This window comes from Pezoporus wallicus, unplaced genomic scaffold, assembly GCF_028554395.1.
Source record: "Pezoporus wallicus isolate ANWC-B61680 ecotype Strahan unplaced genomic scaffold, APGP_CSIRO_Pwel_v1 contig_6464, whole genome shotgun sequence".
Taxonomy (NCBI): domain Eukaryota; kingdom Metazoa; phylum Chordata; class Aves; order Psittaciformes; family Psittacidae; genus Pezoporus; species Pezoporus wallicus.
In genome coordinates, this window is record NW_026642130.1 from 1,080,312 (window position 1) to 1,095,254 (window position 14,943).

Consider the following 14,943-nt stretch of genomic DNA (forward strand, 5'->3'; position numbering starts at 1 on the left):
CACATCTTACAAAAGTAGGAAAGAACTGTTATTTTGGGGATGTTTCTTTAGAATTGCCAGTCACACCAAGAGAAGCACCGGTGCATGGGTAGTTATTCTGTAGCTATTGGAAAGCCATGTCATAATTCAAACAATTTACGCATCTCTTCCTTCTGTGAGAGGTGGAAGAGAGCAGAGCTTACATGCACCCACCGCCATGAGCTTTCACTGGCTGCCCGAAGCATCACAATTTGTAACAGGAAATGAAGGACACAGATCCAGCACCATGACAAGGCAAAGAATTAACATGTCAATCACCCAAAGGAGAGAAAAAAGCCTTCATTAGTGTTTGCCACAAACTAGAAGTTCATGTGGTTGGTTTCACGTCCCGAAGCTAGAAGACCTGCTCCCTTGGCTGCGTTGCACAGCGTTTGCTGCTGTGCGCAGAGCTGTCTCAGTTTGCCCAGGATTTCCTGTTCTCCGCATTTTTCTGGTTCTTCTCCAGTCGCAGCGTGGGTCCTCCTTCTGATTTGGCCAGGGCTGTGAGTGAAGCCAGGTTGGAGGCTGAACCGGAGAAGTTGCCGCTCTTCCTGTTCTCAGTGGCGACTCCTCCTTGCAACCTCAACCCGGTGCTCCGCCGTCTTGCTGATCCTGTGGCCTTTTTAACTCTGCCTGGTTTCACAAGCAATCCATAGCCTGGGTTGCATCTGAAATACTGCTTCCCTCCAATCGAGCCATCATTCTTACCTGTGACAAGAAAAGAAACAAAGATGATAGATGAAATGGCTCTTATTCTGTGTGTATGGTGTGTTCTCCATATGCTGGGCTGCATCACCTTGACCTTGGCCAAGGGGGGGGGATTCTTCCCCTCTACTCTGCTCTGGTGATACCCCTCTCTGCAGTCCTGCATCCAGCTCTGGGGCCCCTAGCATAAGAAGGAGTTGGAGCTGTTGCTGGGGGTCCAGAGGAGGCCACAGAGATGCTTGGAGGCAAAACCATTGCACAGTTACTCTGAATGGGACACTCCATCTTATTCTTCCTTCCTGCTCACTATTCAGGGGAATGCTTTAATTTCACCAAAAGTGTTAAATACTCAGTTCAGCAACAGAGGCATCAGCAAACTATCAGGAAGGAAGAAAAAAAAGAAAAAAAAGACATTTAAAAGAACTTTTGGGTTTCTGAGTTGATGAGAGTCTGAAGTTGAGAAGAGTTCCTGTTTCCATGTCATAAAACCTCCACAGAACAGACAGAACAATTTCTTTACACTGATGCTGTCTTTAACTTCTTTAAACATTCTCCCCCATCACTGTTCTGGGTACCGGGACAGAGACCCCTCCTATCTGTAAAGGGAATGTGAAACGATATGACAGCTCTTTAAATGACATAAAATCACCCCTTTTGTTTTACAGGTATCTCCTCTCTACCACCAGCACTGCTTTGGGTCCCACATAGCCCCACCGTGGCCAAAGACTTGGACTTCTACCACTGCCTGTAAGTGTGACCAAGATAAAAGTTTGTGATCATATTTTCCAATGGCAGCTCCAGACGTGCACATGAATCCAGTTATGCTCCAACAAATCAAGGACTTACTCCTCATGGAAACAGATGGGGAAACAAAAATACCCAGTAACATCAGCAGCTGAGGTCCCAATAGACCAAAAAAATCTTGTCGCTCTTTGGCTCTTCCATGGACACTGAAGCTGACACCAGGTATGTGCAAAGAGCTTAACAGAATTACCACTGTGGATTAGAGTAGCCAGACAGGAAGGGAAGGTGACTTTCCAAAATGGAAATGAATCTGTAAATATATATATATATTTCTTAAAATAAGGTATGAATTCAGGACTGAGCACTGGTTTACAACTTTCAAAGGGATTAGAGCCGCAGTTTGCTTTCCAGACTGGGAAACTCCAGAGTTTTCTGAAACCAGCTGAAAGCACACCTTCCATTTTAGCTTTTATGAGCACACCAGGCACAGAGAAGATAACTGCTCACTTAATGGGAGCTCTGGATCCTTGACACAGTATTTATCTTGGTGAGCAGCTTCCATCCCAGGAAGTGTGAAGCAGAGATGAGTGTAGGCAACTCCCTGGGACATGCTGATTCACCAAACAGCCTGCACTGCATACTTGGAATGCTACAGCTTGGTTAAAAGGATTTCAATAAGGAGCTTTATGTGCCCTTGGTAAACCAAACCCTTTCAAATATCAAAAGGCAGCGGTATCTACTGCTTGCCTCTTGAATTTTCCACTGGCATGCCCTGCCTTCCCCCAATCCTACCTGCTCTTGGAGAAAACAAGTCCTTTGAAAGTGGTGTCAAGGAAGTTATGAAACCTGGGGCTGCAGCAGAGAACAAATGCCAGGTGTCATCTTTCATCTTGTGATAAAGTCACTGGTTTTCCCCATCACTGTGCAACAGCACATATGAACAGAGCCTCTCCAGGAACAGCACCCTCATTTCCAAAAAGCATGTATTAGAGCCTAAATTCTGTGAAGTCTACAGTTGTACAAGAGTCACACATGAATGACAAACGAAAAGCTGAAAGAAACTTTAAATCATCTGTATGTCCTGGTGGTCAAAGTGTGATTATTTCCTACTGGTTTTTACATATATAGGTGTATAAATATCAATATATACACAGACATAAATAGTATTTTGCCATTTAACAGCTTATTTTTAAACAGCTTGTGAGAGACTAGGTAACCCCTTGGAAGCCTTTGCAATTTATTAACCCTGAATGTTCCTTTGGTTATTTGAATTCCACAGCTCCTGTTGTGCTTTGGACACCCTTATCCACAGAGCAGAAGCCCAGAAGAGAACTCTTTGGACACAAGGGCTGTCCCCTGCAACTATTTACTTACTTACCTGCACTGTAAAAGCAATCCTGATTCCTACCTCCACTGTAAGAAGCCAGTGAAGTAACTGAAAAGGCACACAACTCTGTGAGAGGTCAGTGAGACTAGGTTTACAAAGGCAGACTGGAAAAAGACAACAGCAGGGAAAGATATTTCCCATCTCAAAATGCACCAAGTAATGGCTAATGTGCTCCCCCCTTCATCAGAAAGTGACATTAAACTGAAGCACTGCAAATCCTGACATGCTGTCTGTATATTTTACCTGAAGGTAAATCCAGCTCGACACCAACCCATGTTCCCTCTTGAAAGTCTGTGGGCCCAATATATCTAACGGTGCCTGTCTTATTTGCACCAACTGTGACATATTCCCCTTCTTTCAGCCACTCAGGAATTTCATTGGCTTCTTCAGAATCAGAAGCCACCTCCAGTTTTTCTTCTGCTGTCTCTGATCCGTTATGGTTCAGTCCACGGGTGGTGGCTGTACTCTTCTCTCCTTGCTGCTCTTCTGTGTTTAGTGAATACATGGGATCTGTTCCCAGCATGCTTGTAAAGGACTTCAGTTCTGATGTCTTGACTTTCTGGATTTTGAAGGGGGAGGCTGCAACACCAGGCTGGGACAATTGTTCGGGAAACCCCAGTTCTGAAGACTCTGAAGCCATTTCCTTTTTCCTAGCTTGTCCTGCTGACTCCATTGATTGTTTGGATAACAACTCCTTCTTTGGAGTGGAGGTAGAAAGAAAGGTTTTTGCATCAGTTGCTACAGAGGCATCATTTCCCTGCTCGCTTTGAGTCACAGGAGATATGCAAGATTTGGATTTCAAAGCATCGTTTCCATTTACTTCAGTGCTGTCTTTAGGTCTTGCATGAGTGCTTTGAAGGCTGAAGGCAGGTAGATTCTCTCTCTTAGTACTGAGACAGCTTTCTGATGAACTGTCTGAGTGCCCTGGCATGTCAGAAGAAGGGACCTGAGCCACAGCAGGAGCTGGGAAGTCACTGGCTGAAGGTGTTTGACTTCCTGGTTGAGCCACAGCATCAATTCCTGCTGCAAGGGCCTCAGAGAGAGTGGCTGTCGAGACACTGTGAGAAAAGTACCCACTGGAGGCTTCACTTAGAGGACTTGGAGGTCCCTCCTGGGAGTCCTGTGCCTGGGTGTCTCCTGAGGGCTGCTGCAAAGGCACTTTGGGTGTCTTTTCTGGACTCTTGTCCACCTCAGACGTCTGCACTGCAGTTTCGAATGGCTGTTTTCCTATTTCCTCTTGGTTAATCTGAAACAGAGAAGGACAGGGACCTGTTACCCAAAATATCTGAGCTAAAAGGATAGATACAAGGCCTCTGGGAAGTTCTAAGACCTTTGGCTTATCTAAATCCCTGTGTAGCTGCAAAGTCCAAAAGATGCAAGCTGATCCGAAGTCAGCTTTGCAAATCTGGTAGGATTGTCAGCTCATTTCTTCCATTAATAAGAAAAGTGTCTGTCAACTAAAAGAAATACATCCCCCAATATTTACTGAAAAATTGTTTATATTGCAGGAATGGTCATTTGCTGTTTGAATAGCAGGATTTATAGGAAATGTGAAACAGCCATGATCTATAAGTCTCTCAGTTATTTGGCTTAACTCTCAGGATTGATAAATCATGCCTCTCCAACTAAACTGTCATTTATGCCCCCATTTCCAAATGCCATTCCCACCTCAATGCCACCAGCACCACACACTTGCAGAGTATGAAATTAACTGCACCTCACGAGATTAACAGCCCATTTTAGTGATGTATTTCTTGGCTGTAAAGTTTACTAAATCTGATAGATCAATATCTTTCGCCAGCACATGTACTCTAAAAGATTAGGATGTCTCTAAATCTCTTTGGGAGGGAGGGAGGAGGCTGCTAATATGAAGGGGAAAAAAACAGTGGTTGGAGGACGGCAGATTTGCACAGATCTTAACTCTCAAGTGTACATTTTTTGTTTATTGTTCAAAATCTTGTGGTTTATCCCATCTAGTGATTAAGTCTCCTGAACTACACGATTTTCACCTTATTTTGAAGTGGCTTTTCCACTGGAAATATAAGTGGAATTTCGAGAAAGAGGGATTTGACTGGATAACAGGAATTTCAGAACCAAAGGCTATCCTGCTATTGCTAAATGTAATACAGAAGAATTTTTTTAAATATTCCTATGGATTACAGGCATAATTTAGCTTTTCTATGGAGAGGATGGTGTGCATGTGGACTCTGGAGCTCTGCTCAGTCTTTGTTTTCCCTTGTAAGCGTTCAGATAACACATTTTGCTAAGACAATAAAAGCACAAGTGGGAGAAAGATGACTTTCTATTCATGAGACTGAAGTTCTGCTGAACTGTGGGAGATCAGAGTGTCTATTTTCTTTCCAGCTTATCAAGAGCCTTTTTTTTCATGCCAATATCATTAATTGTCTTGAAATGTAAAATTGAGAATTAAGCTCAACACTCAGAATAACAGACATGTTCTGTCTATAGAAAGCAACAGAGCCCAGCAATTTGCCTTTTAAAGCAGCAAACCAGCTAAATTTTAGCTAGTTAACTGCTAATGCAATCATATGATTTACAAGCCCTTCAAATACAAAAGTGTAACTGGTGATAAGGGGAGATTTTACCAGGACCTAAGAAAACACAGCAACACACACTGCATTTAATTATCTCAACGAAAGAAGTGCAACAGGTTTTAAATAGCTAACCCAGCAGTTGCTTCTGCCACCTCTGGTTTCCAGGTATGGGAATATGAAAATTGTATCATGATATCCTGCAATGTGCTTACCTGTTTTATCCTTGCAGCACTGGTGTCAATACTGGCAGACTGAACCATAATTCGTGGGACAGCCTGCAGGAACGAAACAAAGAACATCGTTCACTTAAAGGATTAAGTGTTGTCACACTGGTAAACATTAAAACTTGTATATAAAATTCTGGAATCACAAACAAACCTCTGTCACGAAAGGATGGAGCACTGCTATTTTATTACATTCTGATAATGTGCTCTGAAAGGGTAAAAACTTAACCAAGGCCTCCCAGAACTTTAACATATAAGCAGCTACAAGTACAAATTCGTAGTGTAGGAAGTTTTCTTTAATGCACTCTGTCAAACACAGACCACTGAGCAAACAGATGACAGAGAGATCTGAGGACATGCTGGTCTGGTGAGAGAAATCCTCAGCTTCAATCCATCTCCAAAGCTCTTTCTCCATCTCCAGTATCTTAATTCAATTTAGATTTTAGCATTGCTTGCTTTAACTCAAAAAGGAAGTGGAAAACAAGATCTGCATATCTTCTATTAAAAGAGGGCACCACTACTGCCTGCTAGAGTGAAGACTACACACACCATTTGCTAATGATGATACACTGGTTCTGTGCCAGAAGAGCAACTTCCGTGTTTCAACAGTATCTCCTCTTTCACAGCATGGGGCTTGATACTGAAGGTATTGACAATAAATGTCCCTCACATGCTCCATATTCAGGTTTTTATGTTTTAAGATTTCAAATAATCACTTTCCCAAGACTATAACAGCAAACTGTGATACTTGACTATAAATCTTAGGCTTGGGCTAACACACACTGGTGAGACAGGAGGGAAAGGGAGCACCAGTTCAGTGGAGAAACTTGGAAAAGAGAAGCAAGAACTAAAAGAGAGAGGAGATAAAGGCAGAAACATCTCTCTTCAGCTCTGTTAAATAATGTACTGCAAGTGCAGATTCATACTTTGAGGGAAAGAGCTCCTTAAGGGTGACACATTTTATGATTTGGGAGCAGTCTGCCTTTTTTCTTTTTTCTCCAAGGGACTTAAGAACTCCTTCTGCAGAAAAACACAGGCAGTGCTCATCTCTGAGACAGCTATTTCCAGAATTCAACTTTCTGTTTAAAGAACTGAAGCTTTCCAGCTGGAGTAAGGTAACTCTTCTTTTGCATCCCTTCTAAGTACAGTAAAGCAGGAATGTGACTAACCCTGTCCCCAAAAGAAATAAACATGGAAGAAAAGAACAGCTATGATTTATAGAGATTGCCAGGCATTAATTAAAAACGTGGTTGTTCAAGGTAAAAAATAAAAAGACAAAAGACAGACAAAAAAACCCAAGAGGTTCACAGTGGATCAAAATAATTTTTAGATGTTAAAGCTCAGTTCAATAAAAGAAAGCAGGAGGGGGTGGGGTTTGCTTATCATTAAACGTGCTAATTGAAAGTACACCACTGAAGTGGGGTTCAGAGCAAACTGGCTCTATTTTGGGTGAACAAGGCATTAGTGTTTCAAGATCCTTACTAGGACACGTGCTGGGGCTCCAGGAACAGATGATGACCCGAATCAGAACAAATCAGTGAAGCCTAAACATAAACACAGCTTTAGGGCTCGTGATCCAGTGGCATTCAGACACCTCATAGAATCATAGAATAGTTAGGTTTGGAAAGGACCTTAAGATCATCTAGTTCCAACCCCTCTGCCATGGCCCCGGACACCTCACACTAAACCATATCACCCAAGGCTCTGTCCAACCTGGCCTTGAACACTGCCAGGGATAGAGCATTCACAGCTTTCCTGGGCAACCCATTCCAGTGCCTCACCACCCTAACAGGAAAGAACTTCCTCCTTATATCCAATCTAAACTTCCCCTGTTTAAGTTTTAACCTGTTACCCCTTGTCACTATGGTCCCTTAATGAAGAGTCCCTCTCCAGCATCCCTATAGGCCCCCTTCAGATACTGGAAGGCTGCTATGAGGTCTCCATGCAGCCTTCTCTTCTCCAGGCTGAACAGCCCCAACTTCCTCAGCCTGTCTTCATACGGGAGGTGCTCCAGTCCCCTGATCATCCTCATGGCCTCCTCTGGATTTGTTCCAACAGTTCCATGTCCCTTTTATGTTGAGGACACCAGAACTGCACACAATACTCCAGGTGAGCTCTCACGAGAGCAGAGTAGAGGGGCAGGATCACCTCCTTCGACCTGCTGGTCACGCTCCTTTTGATGCAGCCCAGGATACAGCTGGCTTTCTGGGCTGTGAGTGCACACTGAAGCCGGCTCATGTTCATCTTCTCATCAACCAACACCCCCAAGTCCTTCTCCGCAGGGCTGCTCTGAATCTCTTCTCTGCCCAACCTGTAGCTGTGCCTGGGATTTCTCCCACCCAGGTGTAGGACCTTGCACTTGGCATGGTTAAACTTCATGAGGTTGGCATCAGCCCACCTCACAAGCGTGTCAAGGTCCCTCTGGATGGCATTCCTTCCCTCCAGGGTATCAACTGAACCACACAGCTTGGTGTCATCAGCAAAGTTGCTGAGGGCGCACTTAATCCCACTGTCCATGTCAGAGACAACGATGTTGAACAAGAACTTCAGCTTCCTTTGGAATGAAGTGGCAATCTTCTAAGACAAAAGTATTAACCTGAAAACAACTGTAGTATTGACTTGTGACTGGGTTCAGAGATAGCTGAGAGCAATAAGGTGAGTGAGTACTCTGACTCATCCTAAGCATTAACTCTGATACCCAAGGATAACTTGACTGTCACAACAGCCAAGGGTTTTACTTTAAAAAAGACTAGAGAGGAGCGGGATTAACCTTCTTGTGAGAAAGCCCTGCAAATTTTAGTTTTAATAGACACTTATCACAGTATTAAAAGGAAAAGAGTACTTGGCAGAACACTTATTCTCTCCTCTTCAACCATCTTTGAACCATGGGTTGGTCCATCCTGGGAGTGCTATTAAATATCACCTTTTAAAAATAAAAGGTCACAAGACATTAGGGCTAATCCCTAGGCAGGCACTTACAAAGCACTTCAAACCTTTTACAGAGGTGCAGCTGAACCTCATTGAGAAGCCAAGGCTCTTGAATTCAAATTATCCCAGTTAATTATCTTCATGGTCCATTCTGGCATCCCAGAAAGGTTGCACATATGAAACACTGTCCTTGTTGCTTCCACATGTCTATCTGTGATATGTTGGAGAAGGGGAAACAGCCTTTTAAAGCAGAGCTTGTATCAGGAGCTAAAAACAGCTCCAGTGCTCACTGGCACCACAACACAACTTTAGTTTTTTGCCCCATTTTCTCCCAGTATACATGCCTTGGCTGGGAAGTACTTTGAGGTCTAGTATTATTATCCAGAGATAAGCACTTGGAATTGAAATAAGAAAAAGTGTTTAAAGATACTTCTCAGTTCCTTTGATTTATTTTTCTCTCTTTATATCAAATAAACAGAGGAGAAAGCTTGTTTGGAATTTTTATCTCTCAGAAACCTTCAGTCTTACAGCTTGTAAATCCACAAAACCTAAAACTGGTTGATATCAAATAGCAAATGAAAGAAAACCATTACACTTTAATCATGCCTCATCAAGTTCTCCTCCTGAAAGGATGACAAATCTCAAAACTACAATAACTCTGCCAAGCAATGTTTAGAAAAACACGGAGAAAAACGCAATTATGAGAAGTGGCACTTGCCCAACGTTTGTGTTGACAAGAAACAGATGGGCAGAAACACCCTCACTGGGGTGCAAGGGTACTAAACTGAATCTGTGTTATGAAATGCAGTCAAGTAACTTGGGTGGGATACTAAAAATACTGTGTTTGAGTATCTATGAAGACATTACTGGATGAAAAGTATTTCTGAATCGAGAGCCAAATTCTATCATTAAACATTTGCAGATAGCGACTGCTAAACCAGACATATATATTTACCTACTGGCAAAACATGATCCTTTTACAGTGATAATTTTTGGCACAATGTCTTCATCCAAGCTGACAAAATATAGACTAAGAGAGAACACGAAAGGAATTCACATTAAAGCACCTTTGAATCATTGTAGAACAAAAACTGTCTTCTTCCTGAGAGCTGCTACTCTGTGCAATGAGTTTATAAGGATATCTAAGAGCACGTATTTTCTGGTCAGATGAAAGGTCAGTTTGCACATACTCTGAGGTGACCAAAAGCCATGTTGTTACTAGTGATTAGTGGAATCTGGAAACCAACCTGGTACACTGGTGAGCATGAAAAGGAAAAGCAAATGTGATTCTCACCCCACTTAGAGAGGCACTAAAATTAATCCTAAATGAGCTCCTTTTCATACCATATATTGCATACATAATGACAACATCTTCAACGAGCTCACAAAAACACATTTGGTATTTCTATGTCATTAAACATTTTGTAAAATGCCTCTGACAATAGTGACTGATGACTTCAATACAAAGCCTTTTGATTTCATGTAACTGGATGAAAATTCTTCAGTGTTAACACCCAATATGCAGAAAGTTCAGTGGCAGATAACAGAACAGACTGGGCGAGCGCGTACCAGAATTATCCTCCAAGCTCCAGAAATGGTCTAGCCAAGGTTATAGCTGATGCAATCCTAAAAAGGCATTATCAGAAAACTTCCACTGCTCTTGTCTATGCTTTACCATCTGCAGATAGGAATCACTGAGCTCAAGAACTGTCACACTGACAGTATAATGTTCACATCATCATTTAAAAGCAACTATTGGAAACAGCAGCAGGGCATAACAGTTGCTTCATTAAATGTAGATTTAAATCAGTTTAAATCAGCACCCGGGATAAAATACTTTCACAAGACATAGAGCAATGCAGTAAGAACTCTGAATTCCCTAGGATAAAGTCAAAAAAAGATGAATCAATTTTTAAAAGCCATCCCCCGCCCAAATATTCCTCTCCGCCCTCAATTTTAAAATAATTAAAACATAATTAATCATTCAAATATAAAGTCTCCTGCATTCCAAAAGGAAACCTGAAACCCTGTACAAGTTAGTTGTATGTTTGATGTTTGTTTTCTTCTCTAAAGAAACTCTTAAATCTTAATGCAAACAAAACCCTCTTATACCACCTTTCATATGAAGAACATTTCAGCCTGTAATAGCACTTCTGAATTTCACATTTCTAATACACTTTATGCAAAAGTAACCAGAATTTTCTATGTAGCTAAATTATTTTGTTCCTAGGTCTGAGCAGATTAAGAGGGTAATTTATAACCATTTTCAAGTTAGTTCCTAAAGATGTTTCAGTGGTTTGCTCCAAGAACTTTAAAAGTAATTTTTCCATACTCATTAAAAACTATTTGTATGAGGATGATAGTGAAAACTGAATTTGGAAAGAAATGAAAAAACTAACAACTCAGTCAGAAGAGCCAGACACATAGCAGCTCAGCTGGCCACAGAGGATCTGTTGAGCTATGCTGATTACAGCATCGAAACGATTCTTTATTTGAAACACTGAAAAAAGCCTTCAAGATTTTAAAGATGGTTCTCTGAGGCCACGTTATTTACATTTGATTAAGGAACGGCAGTTCTAGCAATTATACTATGCACCATGCACATCCATGAAGCTGTTATTTTTAATGCACTGGCAGAAAAAGGCATTTGTCTATTTAGATAATGAAATCAGCTAATGAAAAACTATTTTTTAAGATTAATTACTACATCTGCATCAGAAGGTGAAGGAGAAAAAATTGACACCTGCCCTCTCTGTAGTCACATGGCTGCATTTTCAGACCACAAACAAAGTGAATTACATTAGTACATGAAAATTCAGAGAACAAATTTTTTTAAGATAGGTGTGACTCAAGATCTCTCATTCAAGCCATGTGTTAAAACATTATTTGAGCACCCAACATGGTCCTCAAGTATGAAGGTGATGAAAATCTACTTATGAAATTGATCAGAGGAATTTGCTTCAGCCACGGCAATGTCAATAAAACCCAGAAACTGAAATTTCATATGTACATTCTTAATGTCAGGACCCAACAATGCCCTTAAATGTAATTACACGGGCAGTTCCTGGAGATCAGCAGGGTCACAAGGTAAAGAACAGTAATTCTGCTTGGTGCACACTATGAAAGCCTCAGGATGTTAATAAAAAAGACAAGCTTCAAGAGCATGTATGTAATATAATTAAGCACAGATAGATGAAACTCTGATTCTCCATCCACCTGCATGTTTTACACAAGATTTTTAAACTTTTCCACATCAGCAATAAGGGTTGGCAAGGCGTTAGATCTTGCGCACTGCAGTACTAAGCTTTTTAAAGAACAGACTAGGTAAATAAAAAGCAATTCCTGCAGTCCTGAAAGGCTTAAATAATTGGCTTTTTTATTTACAGACTACTGGCGATTAATTTAAAGGCATCAGATACTGGAGAAAATAGGCCTTTTCTAACTTAAAAGTATATAAACAGCTTCATCAGAAACCAATCTTTTAGGTACATAAACAGCTTCATCGGAAGCCGTTCTGCTAGTTACATAAAGAATCCTATTATGCCAAATTAATTCAATCTAACTAATTAGAGAGCAGGAAGTTCTTTCAATTATTTTATGTGCTGTCTGAGAAACACACTTGAATACGAGAGCAGATTTCATTAATTGCGGTTCATTATTCTCCAGATTAGTTACTAAACTTGCATCAGAAGGTCAAAGACAGCAATTTTGTTAGCTGCCACCACCTTGACTGAAATGTCTTTGCATTTCTGAAACTCAGACAACCACTGACTACAAACACAAACAGGACTTGGAAAGACATTTTAAGATAACTTTTGCATGTCCTCCCGTGCTCTAAGGTTGCCAGCCTAAGCAACAGCATCTGACTGAAATAAAGACTGCTTAAATCAAAAAGGTGTTTTCAGAACAACTGATCAGAACTCCAGCTTCTCTTTACTCACGCAGAGATTCGGTAACACATCCACTTGGAAAACTGCTTGGTCACAATAAACTTCAGTTATAAGCTTGGAAAAAAGTACAGCTCCCTTGGAAACAATGCTCAAAACCTCTAAAATCAACTTAGCTGTAAGATACTGCTTACAAGGAGTAACAAAACAAATCTGATGGTTTCTGTGGAGATGTACAGCCACCTAACCCTGATAATTTAACTATAACACATTGAAAATTTAATAAGCCTGACCAACCATCTAGTTCAAGATGGTTCACCAGCATTTTTCCAGAACAGATTTAAATGACATTAGATCATAGAATCATAGGATGGTCTCGGTCAGAAGTGACCTTAAAGCTCCCCTAGTACTAACACCCCTGCCATGGGCAGGGACATCTACTAGACTAGGTTGCTCAAAACCCTGTCCAACCTGGCCTTGGACACTTGAAAACATCTGGCTGAACAACCTCACCTCTCTCAGCCACATAATTAAGCACTCTCAAATAATGTAACATACACAAAGATCCCTTTGAAAAGGGAGCTTGACAAGAACTTTGGGCATTCTTTTTCACTGTAGTTGTTTGATGAACCAGGAGACAGTAATAAACTGATCCACTTTGCTTTTTGGTATTTGTGTTGAAAAAAACTGGTTTGCCTATCTGCTTTTTTTGGTTTTAGCCAAGAAAAAGTAACATGGAAGTTTCCATTTGCTTTGTAAAGCACTCCTTTAGTTATTCCTATTCTTGAACTTAATTCTCCCAAGTATACAGCAACAGAAGTCCATCAGTTCTCAACTAGGGGTCAGTTTCCTTTGAAGTTACAGCCGAAAAAATCATTTTCGCTTCACCCCGCCCCTGTATTTTTCATTGCTCACCACCTACTCTCACCTTGCACATTCACTTATGTCCTCTGCTACTGCGTATCGAAGTTTTATTCTTCCACAGAACTAAGACGCATTGTTCTGTATTTTCTGAGATTCAGAAAATACAGAACTAAATTTTGTGTCCTCTCTGTTGTGTAGTTTACTACTGCTGTGCAAGAATTACTAGCCTGCTGCCTGGCACTGGCAGGTTAGCAATAAGGTGTTATAGCTGATTGCCAAACAGTGACCCCCATAGAAGCCCAATCACCCACCATGTGCAACAGCCATTCATCACCACCACCATTTAAGTTGTTCTGGCCGCATTTGCATCATCAGGCCATTAGAAAGAAACAGCAAGAAAGATTATGAGACATGATATTTACAATCTTAAAGACCGTCTTGCTACAACAGCACGTACTTATTTTTGTGCTGCTCAGAAGAAGCTGTAGCTAATTCTGTAGCAGTTCCTTCAGTTTTTCCTCTCTTCTGTAAGCTGCAGTTGCTAGCAGGAATGAAGCAGCCCTGTTTCCTCACTGATAGGGCTACAAAGACTCTCTATAAACCTCTCAAACCAGTGAGGTATATTTGTAATACAACTGAACTTGTTCTATTAAAAACCCTTAAGTTACAAATAACTTCAAAATTTCATTTTATTATACAGATCCAGTGGTCATGGAAAAAACGTAATGTAAGCAAGCAATAAAATATCACACACTCTTGTTTCTATATTAGCCTTTATTTTTTTAAAGCAAAGTAGAAATAGCATTTTCCCTCTTTTTAAAAGGTGCTGTGATCATGATCTGATTACTTGAGCTCCTATAGTAATCTATAATATAAATTAAAATATCTTTAAATAGATGTTTGCCGTTTAAAAACTGACTTAAAGACAAATAATCTTGAACAGTAGGAAGGAGTGGTAACAGGTGGTTAGACTAGAGGCAGGAAATTAGGCCTCATTTCTAATCTCAGCTCTCATTGATTCAGTACGAATTCAAGAAGTTGTGAAAGGCTCTCACTGCAATTGTAAAGAGCACCTATTTGCATCTTTCAATACCCAAATACCTTTAAACAAAAGACACTCTCAATTTTAGTTCTCTAAGTTTCATAGATGAATAAGTTTATATGATTCTAGTCTCAACACCAAGGCTGTTGTAAGCAGAAGACAATATGAAAAAGTATAGCAAATAAATTAAAGATACAGGTGTAAAATCTGCTCCCTTTATTACTTTGTAGAGAATAAAACCACAGTCTAACTAAACATATTTTACATCTGCCTGATTCCTGTGTCATGTCTGTCATAAGTTACTTCCAAAAAATTAAAGATTTAGTCTATTTCATCTGTTTTCTTTAAAAGACAGTAGCTTTTTCTAGTGTGCTTGACAATGCAGACTAGAAAAAGGAGGACTACCAGCTTACCAGGTAGCAGACTACCAGCTACTCCTCAAAGCACAGAACCCACAGTTAGAGCATGAGAAGTTTTGCAGCACAGCATCCAAAACTAAAACCAAATGCTTCTCTGATGTGTGGTATAGGTAAGAGAATGAATTAAAGCAACTGGCCAAAGCACAGAGCAGAAGACAGTAAAAGGTGAC

At 40.7% G+C, this 14,943-nt stretch overlaps 1 protein-coding gene across 7 annotated transcripts in view; it reads right to left on the reverse strand.

Annotated features, from left to right (window-relative positions):
- Window positions 1-303: 303 nt before the first annotated feature.
- KIF13B (kinesin family member 13B) overlaps window positions 304-14,943 on the reverse strand; it is a 129,254-nt gene continuing 114,614 nt past the window's right edge. For all 7 annotated transcript variants that reach the window (XM_057427701.1, XM_057427698.1, XM_057427695.1 and 4 more), the window contains 3 exons: window positions 5,622-5,684; window positions 3,098-4,100; window positions 304-726 (listed from right to left, as the gene is read on the reverse strand). In XM_057427701.1, the coding sequence (XP_057283684.1) occupies window positions 434-726; window positions 3,098-4,100; window positions 5,622-5,684 (1,359 nt within the window). In that variant the 3' untranslated portion in view covers window positions 304-433. The remainder of the gene's footprint in view (window positions 727-3,097; window positions 4,101-5,621; window positions 5,685-14,943) is intronic.